At 49.4% G+C, this 22,392-nt stretch overlaps 1 protein-coding gene across 6 annotated transcripts in view; it reads right to left on the bottom strand.

Moving 5' to 3' along the window:
- The window catches only part of cadm2a (cell adhesion molecule 2a), a 216,308-nt gene that overhangs the window by 58,880 nt on the left and 135,036 nt on the right, over window positions 1-22,392 (bottom strand). For 2 of the 6 annotated variants that reach the window (XM_027024754.3, XM_027024756.3), the window contains exon 2: window positions 2,541-2,567. The exons of the other annotated variants lie outside the window; for them this stretch is intronic. In XM_027024754.3, the coding sequence (XP_026880555.1) occupies window positions 2,541-2,567 (27 nt within the window). The remainder of the gene's footprint in view (window positions 1-2,540; window positions 2,568-22,392) is intronic. 6 annotated transcript variants of the gene reach the window in all.

Raw genomic sequence — 22,392 nt, 5'->3', positions numbered from 1 at the left:
AAAGTCTGAATAAACAGCTCTGATTACTCCTCTGGAGGTTCTTCAGCTGACGAAGGCTGCTTTTTGTTGGTACATAAGACATCTCCAGTTACACATACATGTTGATCAAAACACCTTACGCTATATGTCATGCCAATTCCAGTGCCAGTATGAAAAGGCTTGCCAAGCTCTCAACAACAAACAAAATTATGACTGGCTTTTATTTTGTTACTATGGCTACCAGCTAGGATACATACGCCTCCATTTTGATCAATATGAATCTGGAGCTGAGTGCATGATACCGACGTCTTTATTAGGCTGCAAATAAGATGCGCGGCCCACCTCTTTTGCTCAGTGATTTACAAGACACTGCCTTTCTCATTACCTGAGCAATGGATTTCCTATAGCATCATAAGAGATGCATTACAGTAGACACAAATCATAGTGGTAGGGCGGGGCTGCCTCACGTAATGTCAAAGTGGCGTCCTGTTTTCATTAGCTGGACAACAGCCACCACAGGGTCCTAGTTTTGCCTTTAAAGTCCCAGTGAGGTTGCTCCACACAGCCAAGCTGCACGCAGGCTGACTGGTGTCCGAGCAACGCGGCTTGGCAGACGTTGCGAGAATAGAGCTGCTGTGGTAAAAGCCGAGCCGAGTCCGCCTCGGATGTGTGGTCCACGCTCGGATGTCGGCCCGGGCCAAATTATGGACGGTTTCACTGAGCATCACTGAAAACATAGAAATGTCAGCACAGCATTTAAAAGTCTACTGGCAAAATGTTGTGACTGGCCTTTTAATCACAACAGAAGAGGAAGGGAGGGGAGTTGAAAGTCAGGGGCTTTAAGCCCAGGGGCAGGGGCTTTAAGCCCAGGGGCAGGGGCTTTAAGCCCACGCTATCAGCAGGAGCTACTCAGTCTATCCAGAGCAGGTAAAGCCAGGGCTGTTAAATATTAGAAATCCTTTAAGGCCCCATTACTCAAATTCACTTTGGGAGGCCTGCAGCGCTTCCAGTTCCACATGCTCCTTCCTGTCTGGCTGAAAATCGTTGATTTAAAAAAAGAAAGGAAAAAAGAAGCACGTTAAAGCCCAATCTGTGCACATCTGTAGCGCTCAGGCGTGGGATCCGAGCCAACACGGCTTCCACACCCAGCACTGCCGACAGCTTTCTACTGCATTCAGCCAATCAGGACTGACTGAACAGGGGTCGTGTCGTTGAAAAAGCACGCAATGCGGGAAGACAGCTCAGTGTCCAGCTTGGCGCTGTCATTTATGTACTCGTGTGACCGATACACGTAGGCTAGCTCCACTGAATCACTGTTTTCCTGAAAGCTTTATCTATTTCCACAACACAGCGCTCTTAGAAAAAAGAAAGACAAATCAAATCAAATAAGGGTGCAGCGCGATCGGACTTGAAGAATGGAAAGAAACGTCCTAAGACTAAGCCTCTTCCTGTTCGCTTTAGCACAAAAGGATGAAACACTTTCAGTGGTCTCTTGGCTATATTTAGAAGCAACCACGTGAAGTGCTGAAGAGCTCGGACTGGAGTCCCTCACAAAGGGAGCACACCGTGGAACAAATCTTTTCATGTCAGCTATCAAAAAACCCCCCAAAAAAACATCACACACACACACACACACACACACACACACACACAAAAAAACCAGTGTCAAGTATTATAAAGGTTAAACCTTCCTTCTTCCTGTTTTGTCCTATCGATCGAGTAAAAGCCCAGCAAACAGCTGTGATAAAACAGCTAGTTTGGAGAAATGCATGTTTGGAAGAAGCCCCCATTATGGTGTTGTCACCACGCCCTCTCATCCGCTTCACGCTCTCTGCATATTAGGTTGAAGCACCACTTCTTCGCCCAAGACAGAGGAGGATTCTCCGCTCCTCTCATGTTCTCAGTGCCTCCCTCGCTTGGCAGTCAGGAATTCACCACGCTCCTCCGCCGTCGGAAGCGTGAGGCTCTGTCCCGTTCTCCACGGTGACGCTCAAGGGTTTGACAGGCACGGTTCTCACCAGCTCAGCGTTCAAAGAGGGACTTGCAGTCAAATCCAAAATATTACACTCATAACATCATGGTGTGGGTTGTAATATAATCCTACAACTAATACTGAGCTACAATATACAGCTAAGATTGAGCTATACACAACTTACAGGCATGCAATTGTGCTACTTCCAACAGCGACATTTAGAGATTTCCTTTTCTTTCTTTCTGTTTTTGCCGCTCTGTTAGCATGATAAGCGGAAAGGAAATAAGAGAAAACATGCAGGCCAAGAAGAAGCAGCCGCAAAAAGGGAGATGGAAGAACGGTAGAGATAAAGAAACATAAAAGGAGGTGAGAGGAAGAGGAGAAGGATGATAAACGGCGTGGATGGCTGCACGGAGCTCCGGAAGGGAGTTCCGCTGCTCTCCCGAGTCTCCCCTGACTGCGGGACGAGAGGGAATGGCGCAGCCTGGCAGGCTTGCGGTGGAGATAAGAGTGCTATCACGGCACAGTTTATTGGGAATAGTGTCCCCCCATTAATCAAGGAGCACGGGAGATGCAGGAACCCACTCACCTTTCGCTTTGCTTCTCGTAGCCGCCGCTGGAATCGCAGAGCGCATGGGAGGGGCGGAGGGAGAGAGGGAGGGCAGGAAAGGCAGGAATGGAGGGACGGAGAGACGGAGGGATGGAGAGACGGAGGGACAGAGGAAGGAGAAAACAATTGATTAGACCAAGCCGGATTCAAGTTAGTACAGACACCAGCCACCTAGCATACTGATTTTTCCCTGTTCTGCAACACTGATTCAGATCAGCCCCACAAGAGTCTTTACCAGCACCAAGAATCATCTGCACCTGAGATTCGCATTGCACTGCTTGCGTGTTTTTCCCGTTCACAGATAACTATTCTCTTGATTGCACAGAAATGGATCATCGCTCTCGTCCGGAAATAAAATGAGGCTCCGGCCCGCACGACGGCGTCGAGAGCCTCTGAAAACCACTGCTGCTGGAGGCCTGCTTCGGGCGAGCGGCATGGTTTCAGACGCGCCGGGTGCCAGCTGGGGGATCAGATGAGCAGCTATCCTCTGCTGTGCTATTACCTCCTGAATGGCCATTGATCCAACACAACATGCTTGCTCAACAGACTCCCAATTAGCCATGCCGGACACGCCTCACATGCGTAGAAAGAAATCTGAGCAAACAACGGCCATAATTCTTTCACTCCCGACGCGTTTGTGTGGACGCTTTTGCCGAGCGCGACTCATTGTTGCGAACGAGTCTGTTTTCAGCACCAATTCCCGTCAGCAGAGCCCTGCAGACGTCGATGCTGCACAATTAGTGGATACAATGGTAGCAGGAGCGGTGATGCTCTGCGTTTGGCACCTGAGGAGACAGCAGGAAAAGTGGAAAATGATTCTCCATATATACCTCCTTCTGTCATATTAAAAAAAGCAATAATGTTTAGTTCAGAAGCAAGAAGGGCATTATGTTGACTTCTGAAACATTCTGATGCTACATGTTTTGACCACCAATTGGGGATCACTGAAGAGGACCATGCTAAAGGTCTTTTGGATAAGCGAAGTGCATGCTGACAGAACCATAAAAAGTCTCCAGGAACCTCAGATAGCCTTATCTGAAGGGGGGGGGGGGGGGTGTTCTGGGGTCTGTGGCCCCTGAGCATTAGCAAGCAGAGACCTGGTGTAAAAGTTGGATTCTCCTTAGCATGTGGACTGGCGCACTGGAGCCCCGACAGATCTAAACAGATCTATCAATTTTGCAAGCGACAGTGCCTGAAAAACCTCAGCGCATCCCATGGTAGGAGGTCCTTGGCTGCTTATTTTTCCATTTGACTTGTAAACGTGGGGAGAATTAAAGTCAGACGAGCATCAGGTTCCATCTTTAAGCTTTTATCAGTCTAGACTCAGCCGGGAACATGGCTTCAATGGCTGTATCAGCACATGCATCTGTCCGGCAATGTCCAGCAAGCTAAATGGTATTTAGAGTTACTGTGTGACTCTGTGTGCATTAGGTAATAATTGCCAAAGGCTGTATGAAACACGGCATATATTTATGTAACATTACACAGCTGTAGAACAGTGAGAGGAGGTGGTAGGTGAAAGAAAAGAAAGAAGCAGGGCAAAGGAAGAAAAGGAAGAACGAAGAGGAGAGGAGGTCCCCCCCAGGGGGTGTGGGCAGGGCTGGGGTGCTAGCCAGAGATCCAGGGGGTGTGGGCAGGGCTGGGGTGCTAGCCAGAGATCCAGGGGGTGTGGGCAGGGCTGGGGTGCTAGCCAGAGATCCAGGGGGTGTGGGCAGGGCTGGGGTGCTAGCCAGAGATCCAGGGGGTGTGGGCAGGGGTGGGGTGCTAGCCAGAGATCCAGGGGGTGTGGGCAGGGGTGGGGTGCTAGCCAGAGATTCAGGGGGTGTGGGCAGGGCTGGGGTGCTAGCCAGAGATCCAGGGGGTGTGGGCAGGGCTGGGGTGCTAGCCAGAGATCCAGGGGGTGTGGGCAGGGGTGGGGTGCTAGCCAGAGATCCAGGGGGTGTGGGCAGGGGTGGGGTGCTAGCCAGAGATCCAGGGGGTGTGGGCAGGGCTGGGGTGCTAGCCAGAGATCCAGGGGGTGTGGGCAGGGCTGGGGTGCTAGCCAGAGATCCAGGGGGCACATGGGTGGGAGGGGAGATAGCCTGAGATCCAGGGGGCATGCGGGTGGGTGGGGAGATAGCCAGAGGTCCAGGGGGCACACAGGTGGGTGGGGTGATAGCCAGCGATCCAGGGGGCATGTGGTTGGGTGGGGTGATAACCAGAGATCTTTGTAGATCATCTCTACTCCACCCTCTCTTGCTGGTGGCTGTGGGTCCACTGAATTATTCATCAGGCCTGCAATATTGGTGCACAGTTACACTCGGATCAAGGGGTTGTGACTTACAGCACAACAGGTTACAACTTCTAGCAACACAAATAACACTAAGCCAAGCTAGGGGCTGGTAACTGCAGCTCAGAGCATAAAGCTCAAGCGCCTGGAGATGCTGTCTCAGTGAGAGATCTGTGCTGGAGATGGGTCTACAGATGACTCACCAACATCGCAGCAGCAGATGACTTTGGGGGTTGATCTTTGCTCTAGAGAAAATGGCCCAGAAATCCAAGCAGTAAATTCTAGCGATATCTGTGGCAAAATGAGGAAGCCAAAGCCAAGAAAAAGCGAGAGACCAGAGGTGTGTTTCCCAGCGCTGGGAAAATGAGCAAGCACCGGCATGCACTGGGACAACGCATCTCAGAAGAACTGAACTGTTCGGGACACTTATTTCAGGGATGTTTCTGCAAGGATTCGGATTATGACAAGAGGAACTTCCGGAAATATCCAGGCAAGAATGACACGTTATGCAGTTGGACAGAAGTTGAGTATAATCTTCACAATAGCTCATTAATTGTACATATCTTGGCCGTTGTGTTAACAACAAGAGGATACTTGTCCTGTAAGTGTATTCTCTCTCACACATTAGTTACCTCTTTAGCACTCGGTCTGAAGCTAAGGGTTTGGCTCAGGGACATTAGTTCCGAACCGCTACGTTAGCACGAGCATGTCTGACACTTAGTCACTGTAAAAACATAAACCAGAACTGTACAGAACAGTGTCTGAGGGCATGCCATTCACCCTGAGAGACATGATGTGTGTGTGTGTGTGTGTGTGTGTGTGTGTGTGCGTGCGTATATGCTTCCATGTGATGTGTCGGCTGAGCGCGTGACAGGCGTTCGCATGCGCACAATGCTGCCACTGCTGGGCGTGCACGCGCACACCTTCACACCATCCCACAGCCCCTCGAACATCCTGAGTGGCTCCAGGTGGGTGTTGGCATGACTACGAGGCCACCCCCACCTGCTGCGTGCCCACATCTGGTGTCAGCTCCCTTTCCTCCTATCAGTAGGCACCTTCCGGCCTCCGCCTGAGCATGGCCGCTTCCCATAGCCAACGAAGGGGCTGCTAAATCTAGCCCCCGCACGGCCAGAGAGGGCGAGAGCCCGCGCCACGTTGCAGCAGTGCAGTGTGCATCGTACGTTATTTACATAACTTAATAATAACCTACTTATCAACACATCGTTACCGCTAGTACAGGCCATATTACAGTGTAGTCGTATACACCCGCATGGAATAAAAGACCGGTGACAGCAGCATTTCTCGTGAAAGGTGTAAGGAAAGATTATAAGAAAAACCCCAAACATAAAACACATGCTTTTTATGTACCCCACTGTCTTATCCTCTCTCTCTCTCCCTCTCTCTCTCTCTCCCTCACTCTCTCTCTCCCTCCCTCACTCTCTCTCTCCCTCACTCACTCTCTCTCTCCCTCACTCACTCTCTCTCCCTCTCTCTCTCCCTCCCTCACTCTCTCTCTCTCTCTCCCTCACTCTCTCTCTCCCTCTCTCTCTCCCTCACTCACTCTCTCTCTCCCTCTCTCTCTCCCTCCCTCACTCTCTCTCTCCCTCTCTCTCTCCCTCACTCACTCTCTTCCTCCCTCTCTCTCTCTCTCTCTCTCTCTCTCCCTCCCTCACTCTCTCTCCCTCCCTCCCTCACTCTCTCTCTCTCTCTCCCTCACTCTCTCTCTCCCTCTCTCTCTCCCTCACTCACTCTCTCTCTCCCTCTCTCTCTCCCTCCCTCACTCTCTCTCTCTCCCTCCCTCCCTCTCTCTCCCTCCCTCACTCTCTCTCTCTCTCCCTCCCTCCCTCCCTCTCTCTCCCTCCCTCCCTCCCTCCCTCCCTCTCTCTCTCTCCCTCCCTCCCTCCCTCCCTCTCTCTCTCTCTCTCTCTCTCTCTCTCTCATTTTCTCTGTATCTCTCTGGGGCGATCTCTAGCTCCCCCTCTTCTTCTGGGTCCTACAGCAATATTCTGTCCCTGCCACACTTTGCCCTTCTCCCTCCCTCCTTAAATGTTTGAACAAAGCGGCATTAACAAATAGCACGGTGAGTACGGGGGGAAACACGGGCTGGTGTTATTGCTCCACGCCTTTCACAGCCTCAGAGGGGGAGCTGAAGCAATAGGGCCTGATTGCTAATATCCTGTTTGTGCTGCTTCATAATGGTAATTTGACAGTTTAGTGTAGCTGCAAGCACATTCTCCCTTTCTTTTGCTGTCTCTCTCTCTCTCTCTCTCTCTCTCTCTCTCTCTCTCTCTCTCTCTCTCTCTCTCTCTTTCCATCTTCCTCTCTCTCTCTCTCTCTCTCTCTCTCTCTCTCTGTCTCTCTTTCCATCTTCCTCTCTCTCTCTCTCTCTCTCTCTCTCTCTCTCTCTCTCTCTCTCTCTCTCTCTCTCAGTCCTTCTCTACGTGCATGCGTGTTTGTGCATGTGTGTGTGCCCAGGCAACAGAGTGTGTGGTGTGAAATAAATAGCATTAAATCAAATAAAATAACATGAAATACAATCATGGATGAGCCAGCGCTTCTGACTCATTATGCTACAGGGCCTGCAGTCCAAGCTGGATGCTAAATGAGACAATAACATGCATACATCACAGACACACACACACACACACACACAGGCACATTGTAGAGAGGTCCCATCGTTTCTGCTATTAGTACAGGAAAACATGGCCCATTATCTGAGCACAGAGCACACGGTGCTATTTTAAGCAAGGGCTGTGTTACACACTGCTCCAGGGGCAGCGCGCCTGCTGAGGTTTGGGAGCGCGGCTCCTCACAACAGCCCGCACCACGCGGTGGCCCCGCGGCCCCGCCCCCGAGCCGCGCGCCGCCAGGTGTGGAAGCGGAGCGCGAGGGAATAAAGCATAGTCTCACGGTGCACTGTGGAGCTCCTCCATGGACGCTTGTTTAAGCCGAGGTTTATCCAGCGTGTCTCCCGCGTGCGACTGGAGTGGATCTGGCTGGGCGTTCAATTGAACATGCCGTTCACAAACGTGCTTTTTATCCATGCCTGTCTCAGTGATTTTTTTCTCTTTCCACCACCCCACCGCTCTCTCTCTCTCTCACACACACACACACACACACACACACACACACACACACACACACACACACACACACACACACACACTCACACACATGCACGCACGCACACACTTCATGTTCTGACTCAAATGGTCTCAATATCATTGCAAGATACTTCATAAATCCAGGTTAATCCCAGGTTATTTCTTCTAAACATCACAGATATCACTACTCCATCGTGCAGGGCTCTAGTGAGGCTTATCTCTAGATTTCAGCACCTCTTGTGTCTTAAAGGCCTAAACGCGGACATGGCGGGGCCTCTAATCCCCGCCTTTATTTGTTCTTCATGACTAAGGATTTTCTAATTACTGCTTTGGCTTTGTATGCAGAACATTACAGTTACTGGCACCAAGGAGCAGAATGACTCAAAAACATTGCGCCGACTATAGCACACAATAACCAGTAAATGTAGGCAGGGCCTAAGTCACGGGTCAAGGGTGGGGCATCTGAATTGGCCACACACAGTGCAGATACTTTGTCGCTGAGCACTGCGCTTGGTCACTGAAGTCTCTTTACTGGGATTGTTCCAATACCAGTTTACAGGTGAAAAACAAAACTAAACATGCCACGACCCTTGTAATCACCCATGAATCAGCCAGAAAACCCACAGGCCATCTCAATTATCCTTCATTGTGTTTTAACAAATGACTTAATAAACATGAAATATGGGAATATGGTATTTTGATTAGCAAATTGGGACGAGGCAAAGTGCGTGTTTGTCATTACCGTTAGTGTTCAGAGAACTTTAAATCAGTCACATTCAGCATTACGATAATGATGGCTGTTGCTAATTGTTTAGGACAGATAATACACAACAAGCAAGATAATAATGCACGATGCATGGCAGCGTTAACGCACAAAGCGCTGACAGATTTATTATTTATTCGTTTTGGATTCGTATGAAGTGGCGACAATCTGAGCATAAACGGAACCGAGCACGCGGACGTCTTTCTGACCGCGCCGGTATCAACTACTTCTGGAACAAAGGGAAAATCACCCGTGTTCAGTGTTCAATCTGGTTATGTGCTGGCATTTCCAAGATTGACTTTGATGGAGTACAAGGGAATGTCAGAATGAATTAAGTCAGAACTGCCGTTCTCGCTACACCCCTCACCCGTAGGCTTTGCAGCCTCTGCGGTTAGTCGGGCCTGCCGATCACGCCGGTGACGCTCCCGTGACCCGTCCGTCTGGTATTAATGCGTTGAGTGCTGCTACAAGAAAATTCCGGTTTACGGCACGTGTTCACACCCACACGTCCAGTCGTGATGTTACATACATGCACAAAGCATTTGGAGACCTACGTCTTGTATGTTTGTGCTTGTTCACCCATGCATGTGTTGTATTTTATAAAGGTCCCTATGTAGTCTAGTGACCTGTGCTGAAAGAACTACATGCATGTTAGTAGGAATATTTTGCACGTTGGACACTATTACTCCTTCGGGAGACTGGGTGAATTCTTACTGTACTCTCTATGTCGTCGAGAGCCTCTGGCCTACGGAGCCAACATATCTGAATCCCTCCCCTCCTCCAACACTACTGCCCCATGCCTTCACATCGTGGTTCTTTCCTCAAAGCAGATGGAAATCAACACGAATGGGTGTGATTTCACATGGCCATTTCTGCATTCTGTTGCGCCAACCGATGCAATTAATTTGTTAATAAACAAAGGCCATCAGCATGCAAATGGCCTAATAAATCGAATCAAGCCAATTTAAATAAGCTTTTCCGGAGCGATCTTTATTAGATCTCTCCAAATCTGCCCCGTTGTCTCCCATAACCAAGAGGTGCTGTTATGTTTGGCTTTTATTTAATTGAGGATATTTGATTTCCTTAAAGGATTATGCTTGCATACACCAGCTTGTACAGAAGTTAAACAAACAAATGATCAGAAAACAGACACTTGCTCACAGCTGTTTGTGTCTTTGGGTCACAAACAGACATTCCCTCTACTGCAGGAGGTGTTCTGAGATCCTTTAGCAAAACAGAGATGTGAGACAGACCTGTTGTTAGAACTGTAGTGTTTTCTAATAGAACCATCGTGGACCTGACTGCAATCCGGACTGCTTTGTTAGAATGTGTTCATTGCAGATATTGATTACATAGTGCGCATCATCTCAGCAGCGCCCCGTAGAGGAAGGACCGCACACCTGTAGAATACTCTGTGAACATTTATGTCTGGACAGTGCACTCCCCACACACTCAGCACAGTTTTTAAGTGCTCTTTTTGCTGAGGAGTGGTTTTCTTTTTTTAAGTGCTCATTTGCTAAGGAGCGCTTTTGTTGCTGTGGCGCGTATTAAAAAAATGGCCGTTCACCGTGAAACAATTACGGGGGCGAAAGATCGCGATTAGTGCTGGACATGTGATTAATTGTGCAAGCCCTGCTTCTCAGCCACGGGGAGATCCCAAGGACAGCACCAGCGGGCGAGCGGCAGAGACGTGGAGGGTCAGTCATGCAAGTCTGCAGGCCAAGGCTTAATGGCTGGACATTTCAGTTAACAGTGTCTCTGCCATCTAAGAAGGGAACTGCCTGCCAGGAAAGGTCAGGCCTATGGATCACAGCCCTGGTGCGCCTCAGTCTTCATCCAGCCTCACATTCTTCATCCACTGGAGGAAATTCAACTGTTTTCTTTTTTGTTTTTTGAGATCTTTCTCTTATATTTCTATCTTATCTCGTGTAATATCTGTGTGTGGCGAATGCAGCGGAACAGCAGAGGTGAATGGTCAACACGGGAAGCAGTCGTTATGTCATTACGTCGCAGGATGCCACGGACTACTCCGAGTAGCCCAGAGACGTGATGTTCTCCTTTCTGTGAAATAGGTAAATATGCAGCAGAATTGGTGCCATTTCCTCTCCATATGGCGAATAGGTTTAAGAATCATATCCTCAAGGGTTGAGGCTTATCTCTAGCGTCTATAATGTAACGCTATATATCAATTTTTGGAGTCTTCCATTAAGGTTTATGTCGTCAGGAAATTGGTCTGCGCTGCGGCCTCTGCACCTCCAGGAGCATGACGGCGGTGCCAATAGCCTTAACCTGTGTGAGAAACCCCAGAACTCAGCAAAAGGAATCTGTAGTCGTATGATGCTTAACACTGAGTCACAGGACCAGACGTCGAGCCTCAGCCTTTAAATATTCAGCATGCCCCGTGCCGAGTCCCAGCCCGTTTGGAATCACTGAAGGGCAGCGGGCTCGCAGGACGCTCTATACTCAGGCCGCCCTCATAAAGCAACGCCCTTTACGATGCCTTGTGTGGGCTGGCATGCATTTCCATTTCCAGCCATCTTTGAAGGGATATAGAAATCATGAATCTTTCAAGCGCTCGGAAAAACCGAAACGGAGGGGCCAGGCGGGATGACAGCCAGGCCATAACTCAGCGGATGGGAGGAATTTTTGTTGTTGTTGTTTTCCTTGCTGAACTTGGCCAAATGAATTGTTCATGGTGGGTTTACAATGAGCTTGTCATCGACTAGACGACTATGTGAAAAAACGTCTGCAAGCAGAGCGCTCGGACCAAGCCCTTGTTCTCACGCAGTATCGTATCGGTTCCTGACGACACAGACGCCTTAGAGCCAAACACGGGAACAAAATGAAAAGACGGGAACAAATAAAAAGTGTGCGTCTATCCATGCATTGCAGAATGGTAACATACCACTCTGCATGGCTGGATGTCACCTTAATGACCCACCACGGAACACAGAAATCCATATGTGCATATAACAAGCACCGGTTTATTTTTAGACGCGTTCGCAAATTGTGCGCTATACCAGGAAGGCACATTGCATTTTGTCTCTTAAAATCTCCAGAAGGGCGGAGTGAAAAGAAGGTTAGCCTTAAATAGAGGCAACACAGCCCTAATGCTGGTCTGTCAATATTTCATAACAAGCCCTGGCCTCTCGTTTTCAAACCCTTTCTTTTATTCCTGTTTTTCACCCACTGTGGCACTTTGGGGGAAAGTCACTAACAAAGACTTCTGAGCGGGGTTTTGAAGTCGGACGACCCCTGAGGGAACACTCTTCCTCAGAGCCTGGGGAAATCGATAGTGATAGGTCAGCAGTGTGACTGTTTGTAGCCTCTGTTTTAATGAAGAGAGCATGGGGCCTTCAGACAGGCAAGGAGACGACGATGGGAGACCTTCACAGCGGGGCCGAGAAGCTGCACGGGGTGGGTTTAGCAGGACTAACTGGATGAACGGGAATAAGACAAATACATTTTTTTCTTCCCTTTTTGGGCAAGGGAGCTGAACTTTCTTAAAATACTAGCATGCCTTTCCGACTCATGCCTCAGGACCTGACGGCTGACGGGTGTGTTTAGCGTGTCGCTGAGCCGGTGAGTTGGGGTCTTGGCAGGGGTGGGGCCTTGGGGTGGGCAGGTGTCATCCGGCTTTTTTTTTTTTTTCAACATTACGGGCAGCTTCTCGCGTCCAGGAGCGCGTTTGTGATTCCCGCTTCACACACACACACCTGCTGCATGCTGGGAAGACATCCGGCCAAGCCGCTTAGAATGCACGCGGCGACGCGGAGCCTCCGGGGCCTCCGGTGTGCCGCCGGAACGGAATTGAGGTCGGAACAGAGGTCTTGCCGTCCCCCGCGCTGCCCCAGAGGGGAATTCTGCGCCGTGGCAACAGTCGTCTTTTATGCCACATTATCGAAGGTTCCTCTACGTCCTCCATCACTCTTCGCCATTTACACGCCATCCAGGGCCACATACACAAATGCTGTGTTGTCCAAAAGCACTTTCTTGTCTGCTCCTTGTTTTGCTTTTCTGTTTCTTGAACTTGCAGGCACCACAGTTGAAACTTCACTTGGGGGTCTGCTGTTTAACTGTTTATTATTTAGCTACCAACCTTAAGGCATATTATTTAGTCATTACTGTGGAGTGCACTGAAACTAAAGTTATTAAAGACTGGACCAATGGGTCTTCGGGAGTGTCCCTCCGTCCTGTAAGTAACCAAACTGATGTTATTTTCACCTCCCTTGCCAACAGAGAGCTCTGTGACTGGCTGGTATGCGTGTGCCGTCGGGGCTCCGTCGGGGCTCCAGCGGGACGTGGGGTGGCGCGCCCTGTGCTAGCGCCGGCTGAACGCAGACGGGGCTCGGCTATGTCCTGTCCTCCATTCAGGCCCCGCTGGTCTGCCACCACCTGCCTGCCACTCTGTGCTTTTCCGCTGGCGAGCCCGGCGAGCCCGGCGACTACGGGCTTGCTTCATTAAAACAATTTTTTTGCGATGCTGTAATGAAAGGGCGATTGCCTTAATAACGTATTACAGTGTTTTCTGGTGCCTCCCCTGGAGCCCGAGTCAATGGAGCCCCATGCGGTCAGGAGTAATTGCAAGGAGTTTCAGAGCACATAATAGAAACTTATAATAACTGGAATATAAACGTTAGCTGAGGCTGCTATCAAGTGAGAGAGCTTAAGTGTTGGGAGCTGCTCTCATGAGGTGACTGGCCTTGCGTTTACGTATCACCGTCCAGGGACTGGAAAATAACATCATATGAGAGAAAGAACTAATACAGTAGGATAGGTATCACAATAAAGGGCTTGCATTCTAATATAATAGCCAAGTTTATTGCTATCATAAAAGTAAATCTATCAAAAAGCATAATGCTGATCGATGATAACCAACAGAGCGCGCTTTTTTAGGAATAAGGACATCAGCTGAAACAGGTCTCGGTGTATCAGTACAATCTGAGCTGAGAATTCGGTTTTGAGATGTAAGTATTTGGCATTGGTAATTTCTGGTAATGCAAAAAAAACCTTCGCAGTTACTGTCATGGGTGAATCTTGGTGCGCAGAGACGAGACGAGCCGCGGAGATCTGATGCGCAGCCAATGGCAGCGAGCAGCTTAAGAGCCTCATCCGCGAACTCGCCGTTGCAGAATGAGGTCTGACCTCCACACTTCACCGTCACTGAAACCCTGCGAAAACGCCTGTGCCGATTTCCATTCGCTCAGATGAACACCCGAGCCGAACCGGGATGAACTCTGCGCGTCTCTTAAGGCGTGTCAGAAACTCAGCTAGCTCTAGTTCCACCATGCCTGCCCTACCCTCGATGCCTTCTGATTATTAGCATTTTATTAAGGTGCAAATTGGATCCGGATAATTAAGCATTAATAGTTGGGGAAGAAGACGAAGCCATCTGTTAGAGTCTGCCGCGCTCAGTAAAACACGTGAAGCCGGCCCCAGCAAACAGGCTCTGCAAACGCCGTCCGGGCGGTGGCCTGGAGCGTCCATAAAGTTAATTGAAAGAGGAAGTTTGGGAAACTCAAAGTCTGTGGGAAATTTTGACACGCAGGTCATCTGTGAAACGTTAAACTCGTGTGCATAGTGTTCGCTGGAACGATAACTGGGACAGGAAAAGAGAGAGAGAGAGCGAGAGAAAGAGAGAGAGTGTGTGGCGAGAAAGGGAGGAGAGACTGAGGTAAAAGCAGACGCGAGTGTATGCGTAATTAAGGTAGTGCACGAAAACAGTCTGTTGCTTTCTGTGAGTGACAACAGAAAGCAGCAGTGGAATAATGATGGATGACCACAAACACAGCTGCTGTTTCACACCCTAGGAGTCTATATTACACCATGATGGGAGTGAGCTGAGGCTGGCTATGTGTGCTTGTGTGTGTGTGTGTGTGTCTGTGTGGGACATGCAGGACCACCAGTTCCACTACGAGGGCCATCATTCCGACACGCCGGTCTCTCCAAGCACGGCATGCGGCATCCGAATGAGCCCGAGTACTAATCATGCTCCCTTTATCACCGGAGCCGCTGGCATTTATTTATTTCTTTCATGCCTCTCCCGAAATGAAACGCACTCAATTAGCATTAAAAAGCGGCCCCCGCTCCGCGCGAGCACAATGGCGCAGGCGTGTGTCGGATCCTCGGGCCCCGCCGCCGTGTGCCTCTCTGCAACAGTCACTCAGACTGTGGCGTATGGGCCATCTAATGGTGGCGATAACGCCGACTCATTACGATGTCATATCCTTCAGGACCGACTTCCTGTCAGCTCAGACAAAGCCCCTGACACACACTCCACATTACCAGCCAATCAAATTCCTAGAAAGTAAGCAGAGGCCATTTTATGATCCCCCGCCGTATAGACAGCTCTTGGGGCTGAGTGACAAGGGGAACGAAAGAAAAAGGGCACAGAATATATAATCCGGAATATATTACGCCCCAAGGCTTAGGCTCGCGCTCCTGCTGACACATTTAGATTCACCACTTCAGACCCAGTCTGTGTGTCCGGCTTGGCAATGTCAGTGCGCTGGAAGAATATTCTCAAGGGCTAAGAGCGTTCCGCTGGTAGCGAACGCTACGGAAAGGCGGAATATTCCGTCTTGCGGTGGAACTACGGGCGCTCGGCGTGCTCGGCCCGAGAGGCAGGTGACCGAGGCGCTCCTTGGAAGGCTCCCTTTGATGCGCGCAGTGGGTGGGGCGGATTTGGAAAAGGGGTGGGGGGGACGCAGTCTCCCGGTGTCACGCTAATTGCGGCCCGTGTTTGGGCCGCAGAGAGGCATCAGCCGCTCCCGCAATTAAAGCCTCAGGTGTAGGCCGTCGTCGGGGAGGAGCGAGACACTGGAGCACCTGACAGTAGGGGGAAGACGATGCCTGGCAAGTCGGGTTTGTCCGCGCTAAACTTGGAGCGGCCCCGCTGAGCCCTCTGGGCAGTTTTTAATCGAGCGTGCGGCGAATGATAGCAGGTTATCATCTGAGGAAAAAAGAAAAGGATCTCATGTCCAGCCGACATGAATCACAGCTGGGCGGAAGCGAGGCATCGCAGGCCAAACAAGGGCGGTTTTACCCAAAGGTCTGCATGTTTTCCTCTCCTGAAATGTTGCAAGATCTTGAAGACACACACCAGGATATCACTGACATCCTGTCATAATGTTCCATTTTGTAGAGTTTACAGTTTTGAAATAACCCCATAGGAGCAGAAGCAATACACATACATATTACTGTGCTGGCATATAGCAATACATGCTGTTAAATGCTTTCAACGATTCTGTCAGCAATACTAAATTACAGGAATTCACTGGCGATGTAAATGAATATGACGATCATGACGGTGAGCAGTGCACAGCAACAGAGCCTTAAAGCTGAGAAGGTCTAGTGTATAGCCCTATTATAGAAAGAAATGGCTAAAGACAAGAGTTGAGAATGATTCATCACTTCTTTAGTATAAATTGCAAACATTTAAACACAGGGTGGGAATCTGACTAGAGAGACAGACTAGTCAAAAGAGATACGATGAGTGAAAACCAAAGGTTAATGGCCACGCGTCTAGACACCTCCGCTTGAAAAAATAAAGAGAGAAGCTTTCTGAACTGGCGCTTTGAGAATTTGTGGTGAAACAAAAACAGCACACGGAGGCAATGTAGCTCTGGAACTTAATTCTAGTCCTGGAGCCCTTCCACGGTGCGCATACTCCCAGCCCAGCTGCAGAACACCACCCACTAACGTCCAAATGCTCCTGAAGCCCTTGATTAGCCGAGCCAGTTGGAATGGATTACGGCTGAAGCTAAACGCTGCAGCGTGGTCTCCGGGAGGTCGGGCTCCCTTGATCTCGATCGGAATGCATGTGGGCTTTTAGAAAGAACGGATAATTGAACTCAGCGTTTAGCCAGAAGAACACACAAGCAGCGGTTTAGTTTTTACTACGCCTACTACATACCGAGGAGGCAGGGGTTAAGGACACAAAGACCTGGAAAGGGACATTGTGGTGTGCAGAGAACAGACCTACCTGCAAGGTAGCATGCTGCTAGTAACACCAAGGCCACAGATTTGTTTCACAGGGAACACACGCTCTCCTGCTATTAAATATATAAGTCACTATGGATAAGAGCGTCTGCCAAACGCCGAAACCGTAAAATGTAATAAAGGCTGTATATTTAAGGAGAAGACATTAGGGTGTGCATTAGTGTGTGTGGAGCATTTGGCTGCGATTCCCTAGAATTTTTCAAAGAGGTTAGGAACACAGGATATCTGCTTATGTGGCATATTAATACCGCCGGACTTTATTGATGAGATAATGGAAGATGAGCCTGCTTTGACTGGGATTTCCGAGAAATTTTCATGGAATTCTTTTTTTTTTTTTTTTACTTATGCCAATCCTTACCAGGAGTTCATCCAAAGAATTGAAGGAAATAACATTTGCAGCATTCGGACGGTGTCCGTGTCCATAGCAACTTATATATTTATCAGTATGCATGAATGGAAAATGAACCCGTGACCTCGGTTTTGCCTGCACTTCACTTTCCCTTCTGTGCCAGGTGAGCTACAGGAGAGACTACGGCTGGATATCGTAAAACGGGCGGCGTGGGAACGGGCGGATGGCACAGCGCCGAGTCGCGGGTAAGAGACGAGGGAATTTCTCGCTGCACTGTTGCCTGGCTGTTATTTGCCCTGTTTATCTTCCCCCGCACAGGACGCCCCTCTCGCGTCCTGACATGGGTTCCAGGAGTAGGGGAGGCCCATGGTTCGAGAGCGCTAAACTGTGCTAGACACAGCTCTCGTTTTTTGTGGTGTTTTTGAGTGAAATAGTTTACAATTGATAAATGGCAAATGCCAAAAAACATATTTTCTTTTTATGCCGCATGATAAAACAGTGACTGGTTACTGTGACTATTTAAGACTTTCAAAAAGTAAACCAAATATATATTTTTTGCAAAATTTTTTGTTTGAAGGCCCAGTAAAGTCAGTTTAAACCTGAAGGCCTGCAGCGTTATTTTGAACATGTCCTCTGTGCAGAGATACTTTTATGCTAAAACAGTCTCAGATCACATGCAAATGAACAGACATCGGGAGAGGAAGCCGCCGTACCGCAAAGATGCGAAAGGTGTCAGCCCTAACTAGGACAGCCACAGCGCTGTATAGTAGCTGTAGACACACACGCTATATTCATGCAGTGTGGTCAATGAGTTTAAATGCCTGTTAGAGCTTTGAAAGACACATGGTGCTGCTGTGAATTTGAAGTCTGTCAAACGCCCCATGTGGTGTCACGGCTAACCCAGCTCCTTGAGTCTTCGCATCCGGGCCTTGCTGGAGGCAGAGGTGGACTGGGCCGAGGTCAGACAGGGTCGCGGCAGCTCCGGAACCGAGAGGCACAGTGGCGATGCTTTCGGTCCATTTCACATCGCTGCCTTTTCATCGAGGTACAAGGCGATGGGGGGGGGGGGGGGGGGGGGCAGTGCCCCCTGCAGCCGGCAAGTGGGATTTCATGGCTTTTGTTAGGAAGATAAATAGGGAGTCTGTATACCTCACAGCTACTTAAACAACAGAGAGAGCAGCAGAAGGTAGAGAGAGAGAGTGACAGAGAGAGAGAGATGCAGACAGTCAGTGAGGAAGAGACAGAGGCAGTGAGCAGTAGAAGGCAGAGAGAGAGAGAGAGAGAGAGAGAGAGAGGGAGAGATAGAGGCAGTGAGCAGTAGAAGGCAGAGAGAGAGAGAGAGCGAGAGAGAGAGATAGAGGCAGTGAGCAGTAGAAGGCAGAGAGAGAGAGATAGAGGCAGTGAGCAGTAGAAGGCAGAGAGAGAGAGAGAGAGAGAGATAGAGGCAGTGAGCAGTAGAAGGGAGAGAGAGAGAGTGACAGAGAGAGAGAGGGAGAGATAGAGGCAGTGAGCAGTAGAAGGCAGAGAGAGAGATAGAGGCAGTGAGCAGTAGAAGGCAGAGAGAGAGAGAGGGATAGAGGCAGTGAGCAGTAGAAGGCAGAGAGAGAGAGAGCGAGAGAGAGAGAGATAGAGGCAGTGAGCAGTAGAAGGCAGAGAGAGAGAGAGAGAGAAAGAGAGAGAGAGAGAGAGAGAGAGGGAGAGAGAGAGAGAGAGAGAGCTAGAGGCAGTGAGCAATAGAAGGACTCTTTCCTTTCCAGTAAGCGGTTGGCTGGGTAACGGACGCTCTGCAGGTTGTTAGGGAGCTAAAGTCTGCTGAACGCTGACGAGCGTAATTACTAGTGTGTGTGTGGAGGAGGGACCTGTTGAAACGACAAGAAGAGCCCTCGTTCTGTTTAATGCTGTCTGTGCGAACCCCTTCACTGTCACCACATGCAGAAATCTTATAGGACCAATAACATTTCCCTTCAGAATATACACATATAGATTTGGCCAGATAATCTTATTCCTCTCCATTCAGACGTCCACTCAGCACTACTTCACTAGACACGTTCCAGGAGTTCAGCAATACTTTCCTGAAGCTCAGTCTGTTTTAGAGAGGCAAATCAGATGTGCTTTTAATTTCTGTTTTATTGGACTTACAAGCATAGAAGTAGGTAGTGGGGTGTGAGAATAAGGAGTGTGAATCATGTAAGTCTATTTTTTTCACACGCTTGCTGCACGCAGACACAATGAACATCACAAAAAAATCCTTCACTATCAGCTGCGTTTGAACAGAGAAGGCGAATGTCCTGCGTGCTCCCTGGCCATACGCTTCTGTGGAGCAGCTCCAGACGCACGCTGAGATGCTGTCTGACCGTTGGTTGCATGTAGAGGGCGTGTACGTAATCGACCGACTGTACCGTGCACATGCAAGAAGATGGGACTTATAAAGAATGGTCAAAGCAATGCAAAAATAACCGCACACTATAGAAAGCAAATGTCAACATGAAAGCAAAGCCAAATCCCAGAGATTTCAGAAATCTCAGCTGAACACTTTTTTTTTTTTTTGAGTGGTCCCAAATATAGGATATGTCCAGGAAGAAAGAGGATGTATTATCATCCTGTTTTAAAACGACTCAGCAGTTTCCAGAGGAAAGGGAGATGCTGATCTTAAATGCGGCTGCGCCGAAACCGACCGTCCTGTAGACACCGGTTCTGGTAGCTCCTGAACGCAAAGCCCTGTTAAACACTACCGTCCGGGGTAGCTGGACCTGGAGTGGATCCGTGACGTCGACAACACTCCCAGCTGCTTCCGCGCTTGTTACGGAAGGCGTCGGCAGAGGCGGGGGGGGTGGATTAGGGTCCTAACGAGGGGTCGTGTAAAACACGGTGTAATTGAGAGCGAGAGAAAGGAACGTTCTAATTAAGGTTATAAATCACTGGTGGCCAGATGCGTTAGCGCTGCCGTAGTCCTTCCAAAACGCCTCCAAGACCGCAGGGGCTTCAGTTCACTCCGTTCCTGAACCGGAAAGGGTGGCACTCATTTCAGGAGCTGGTCTATTTTATTTTTGGTGTCTGATAATGCTATTAATAGTATAGTAAAAAGGGCCATTTTCTTTTAATTAACGGGTATGCTACATACAGGTGGTACAATTAGCATATCTTAGTGATATGTTTTTTTTGTTTTTTTTACAAATTCTGCATATACTGTATATACAGTACAGGTGTGGCTATCAGTCGGAATGGGATACATGCTTGCTTTTAAGTGGCAGCTCATACGCATAAGAGGCCATTTATCTGTACATAACAGACAGTTTATTGTAGCTCTGACTGCATTCACTACAGACTGCTGAGTCAATAGACATTTAATGGGCATCCATCTGCTATGCATTATGCAAAATGGCTGTCACGGCCCTATAAAATAAACTGGCCAAAGCCATAAGCGTTACTACAATAGCTATTACAGATTCTGAATTCATATGTTTACGTCAACACTTCGCATAAATGATCATTTTTTAACCCTCTGTTTACTGTGGCTGATGTAAAAAAGGACAAAGGAGGAGAAAACGAATGAAAGGATGCTGATGTAAAGTGATCATCCAAACCAGACTCAAGCTCAATCACCACTCCACCCTCCCCTCCCCTCTCTCTATCTCTCCCTACCTCTCTCACTATCTCTCCCCTCCCCTCTCTATCTCTCCCCTCCCCCTCTCTCCTCTCTCTATCTCTCCCCGCTCTATCGCTCCCCTCCCCCTCTCTATATCCCCCCTCCTCTCTCTCTATCCCTCCCCTCCCCTCTCTCTATCTCTCCCCCCTCTCTCTCCTCTCCCCTCTCGCTATCTCTCCCCTCCCCTCTCTCTATCCCCCCTCCCCTCTCTCTATCCCTCCCCTCTACTCTCTATATCCCTCCCCTCTCTCTATCTCCCCTCCCCTCTCTATCCCTCCCCTCCCCTCTCTCTATCCCTCCCCTCCCCTCTCTATCTCTCCCCTCCCTTCTCTCTCTCTCTCCTCCCCCCTCTATCTCTCCCCTCTCTCTATCTCTCCCCTCCCCTCTTTCTATCTCTCCCCACTTCTCTCTATCTCTCCCCTCCCCTCTCTCTATCCCTCCCCTCCCTTCTCTCTCTCCTCTCCCCTCTATCTCTCCCCTCTCTCTCCTCTCCCCTCTATCTCTCCCCTCTCTCTATCTCTCCCCTCTCCTCTCTCTATCTCTCCCCTCCCTCTATCTCTCCCCTCTCCTCTCCCCTTTCTCTCTCTCTATCTTTCCCCTCGCCTCCTCTCCCCTTGGGAGGTGTGCTAAAGAGGGAAGCCAACGCGGAAGGTGCAGGTTGCGGGGGGCCGCGGGGGGGCATGCGGGGTGTATGGGTGGGGGGCGGGCAGGGGACTCGTGGGCTGTCAGGACATTCTAACTGACATTTTGAAGGTCATTAAAATGGAGTACATGAAACAGGGAGCGCTTTTCTGTGGGACTTGGCCTTTAGTTGCGGCACAAAGGGCTGCTGTCTCATGGCAACTGCAGATGATATTATGTTCCCTACATTAAAAGTGTGCTTTTCAAATCCTGAGGTTTAAGCTCCTACAAAAGGGGGAAAAAAGACCACAGTGTCATGGTGCAGTCATGTAGGCAAATATACAGACCAGCAGGCATACAAACCGTCTGCATGCACATGCATGTGTACATATATATATATATATATATATATATATATATATATATATATATATATATATATATATATATATATATATATATATATATAATATATATATATATATATAGACACCCAGAGACATGTAGCTGGACACATAGCATGGTCCCTTATCTTGCTGCACCACACTTTCTGGTATAATTGCAATTCTAATATGGAATGGTCCAGGAATGAAATCCTATTGGACTCCATATGGCTCTGGCAAATCTACAGTCCCACAGAATTCTGCTGCATCACATGTGCTGCCTTTCCTGCTCTTGGGAGGACTTTTCTCTCCATTCTATCTGGCCACACAAACCTAGAGTTCGACTAGGAGCGCCAATAATAGAAAACCTTTTACACTGTCAAAATGGCCATGAAAGTCAAATTTGAAATGCGTAGCTGCACAGCGCGGCTCCGCTCAGCCATGGCGGCACGGTGGGGATGGGAGGTGCGGGTGCAGGAGGGAGGCGCGCAGGCTCGCACGGCGGGACGCCGCCAAAGCCGCGCGAGGCTCGCGGCCCGCCGGGGGACGGCCCCGCGGAAGACCGTCGCCGACAGGCGGGTCGGTGTGAACGGTGGCCCAGCGTAGCATGTAAATGCGCGGTGAGCGGAGGGCTCTTCACCTCACCGCCCAATCGATTTACAACTGCTGCCATGCCTTCAGCAACCTTCATCGAT

Source organism: Electrophorus electricus, chromosome 19 (assembly GCF_041902795.1).
Source record: "Electrophorus electricus isolate QZ-2024a chromosome 19, ASM4190279v1, whole genome shotgun sequence".
NCBI classification, from domain to species: Eukaryota; Metazoa; Chordata; class Actinopteri; order Gymnotiformes; family Gymnotidae; genus Electrophorus; species Electrophorus electricus.
This window is presented reverse-complemented; position numbering and strand designations above follow the sequence as displayed.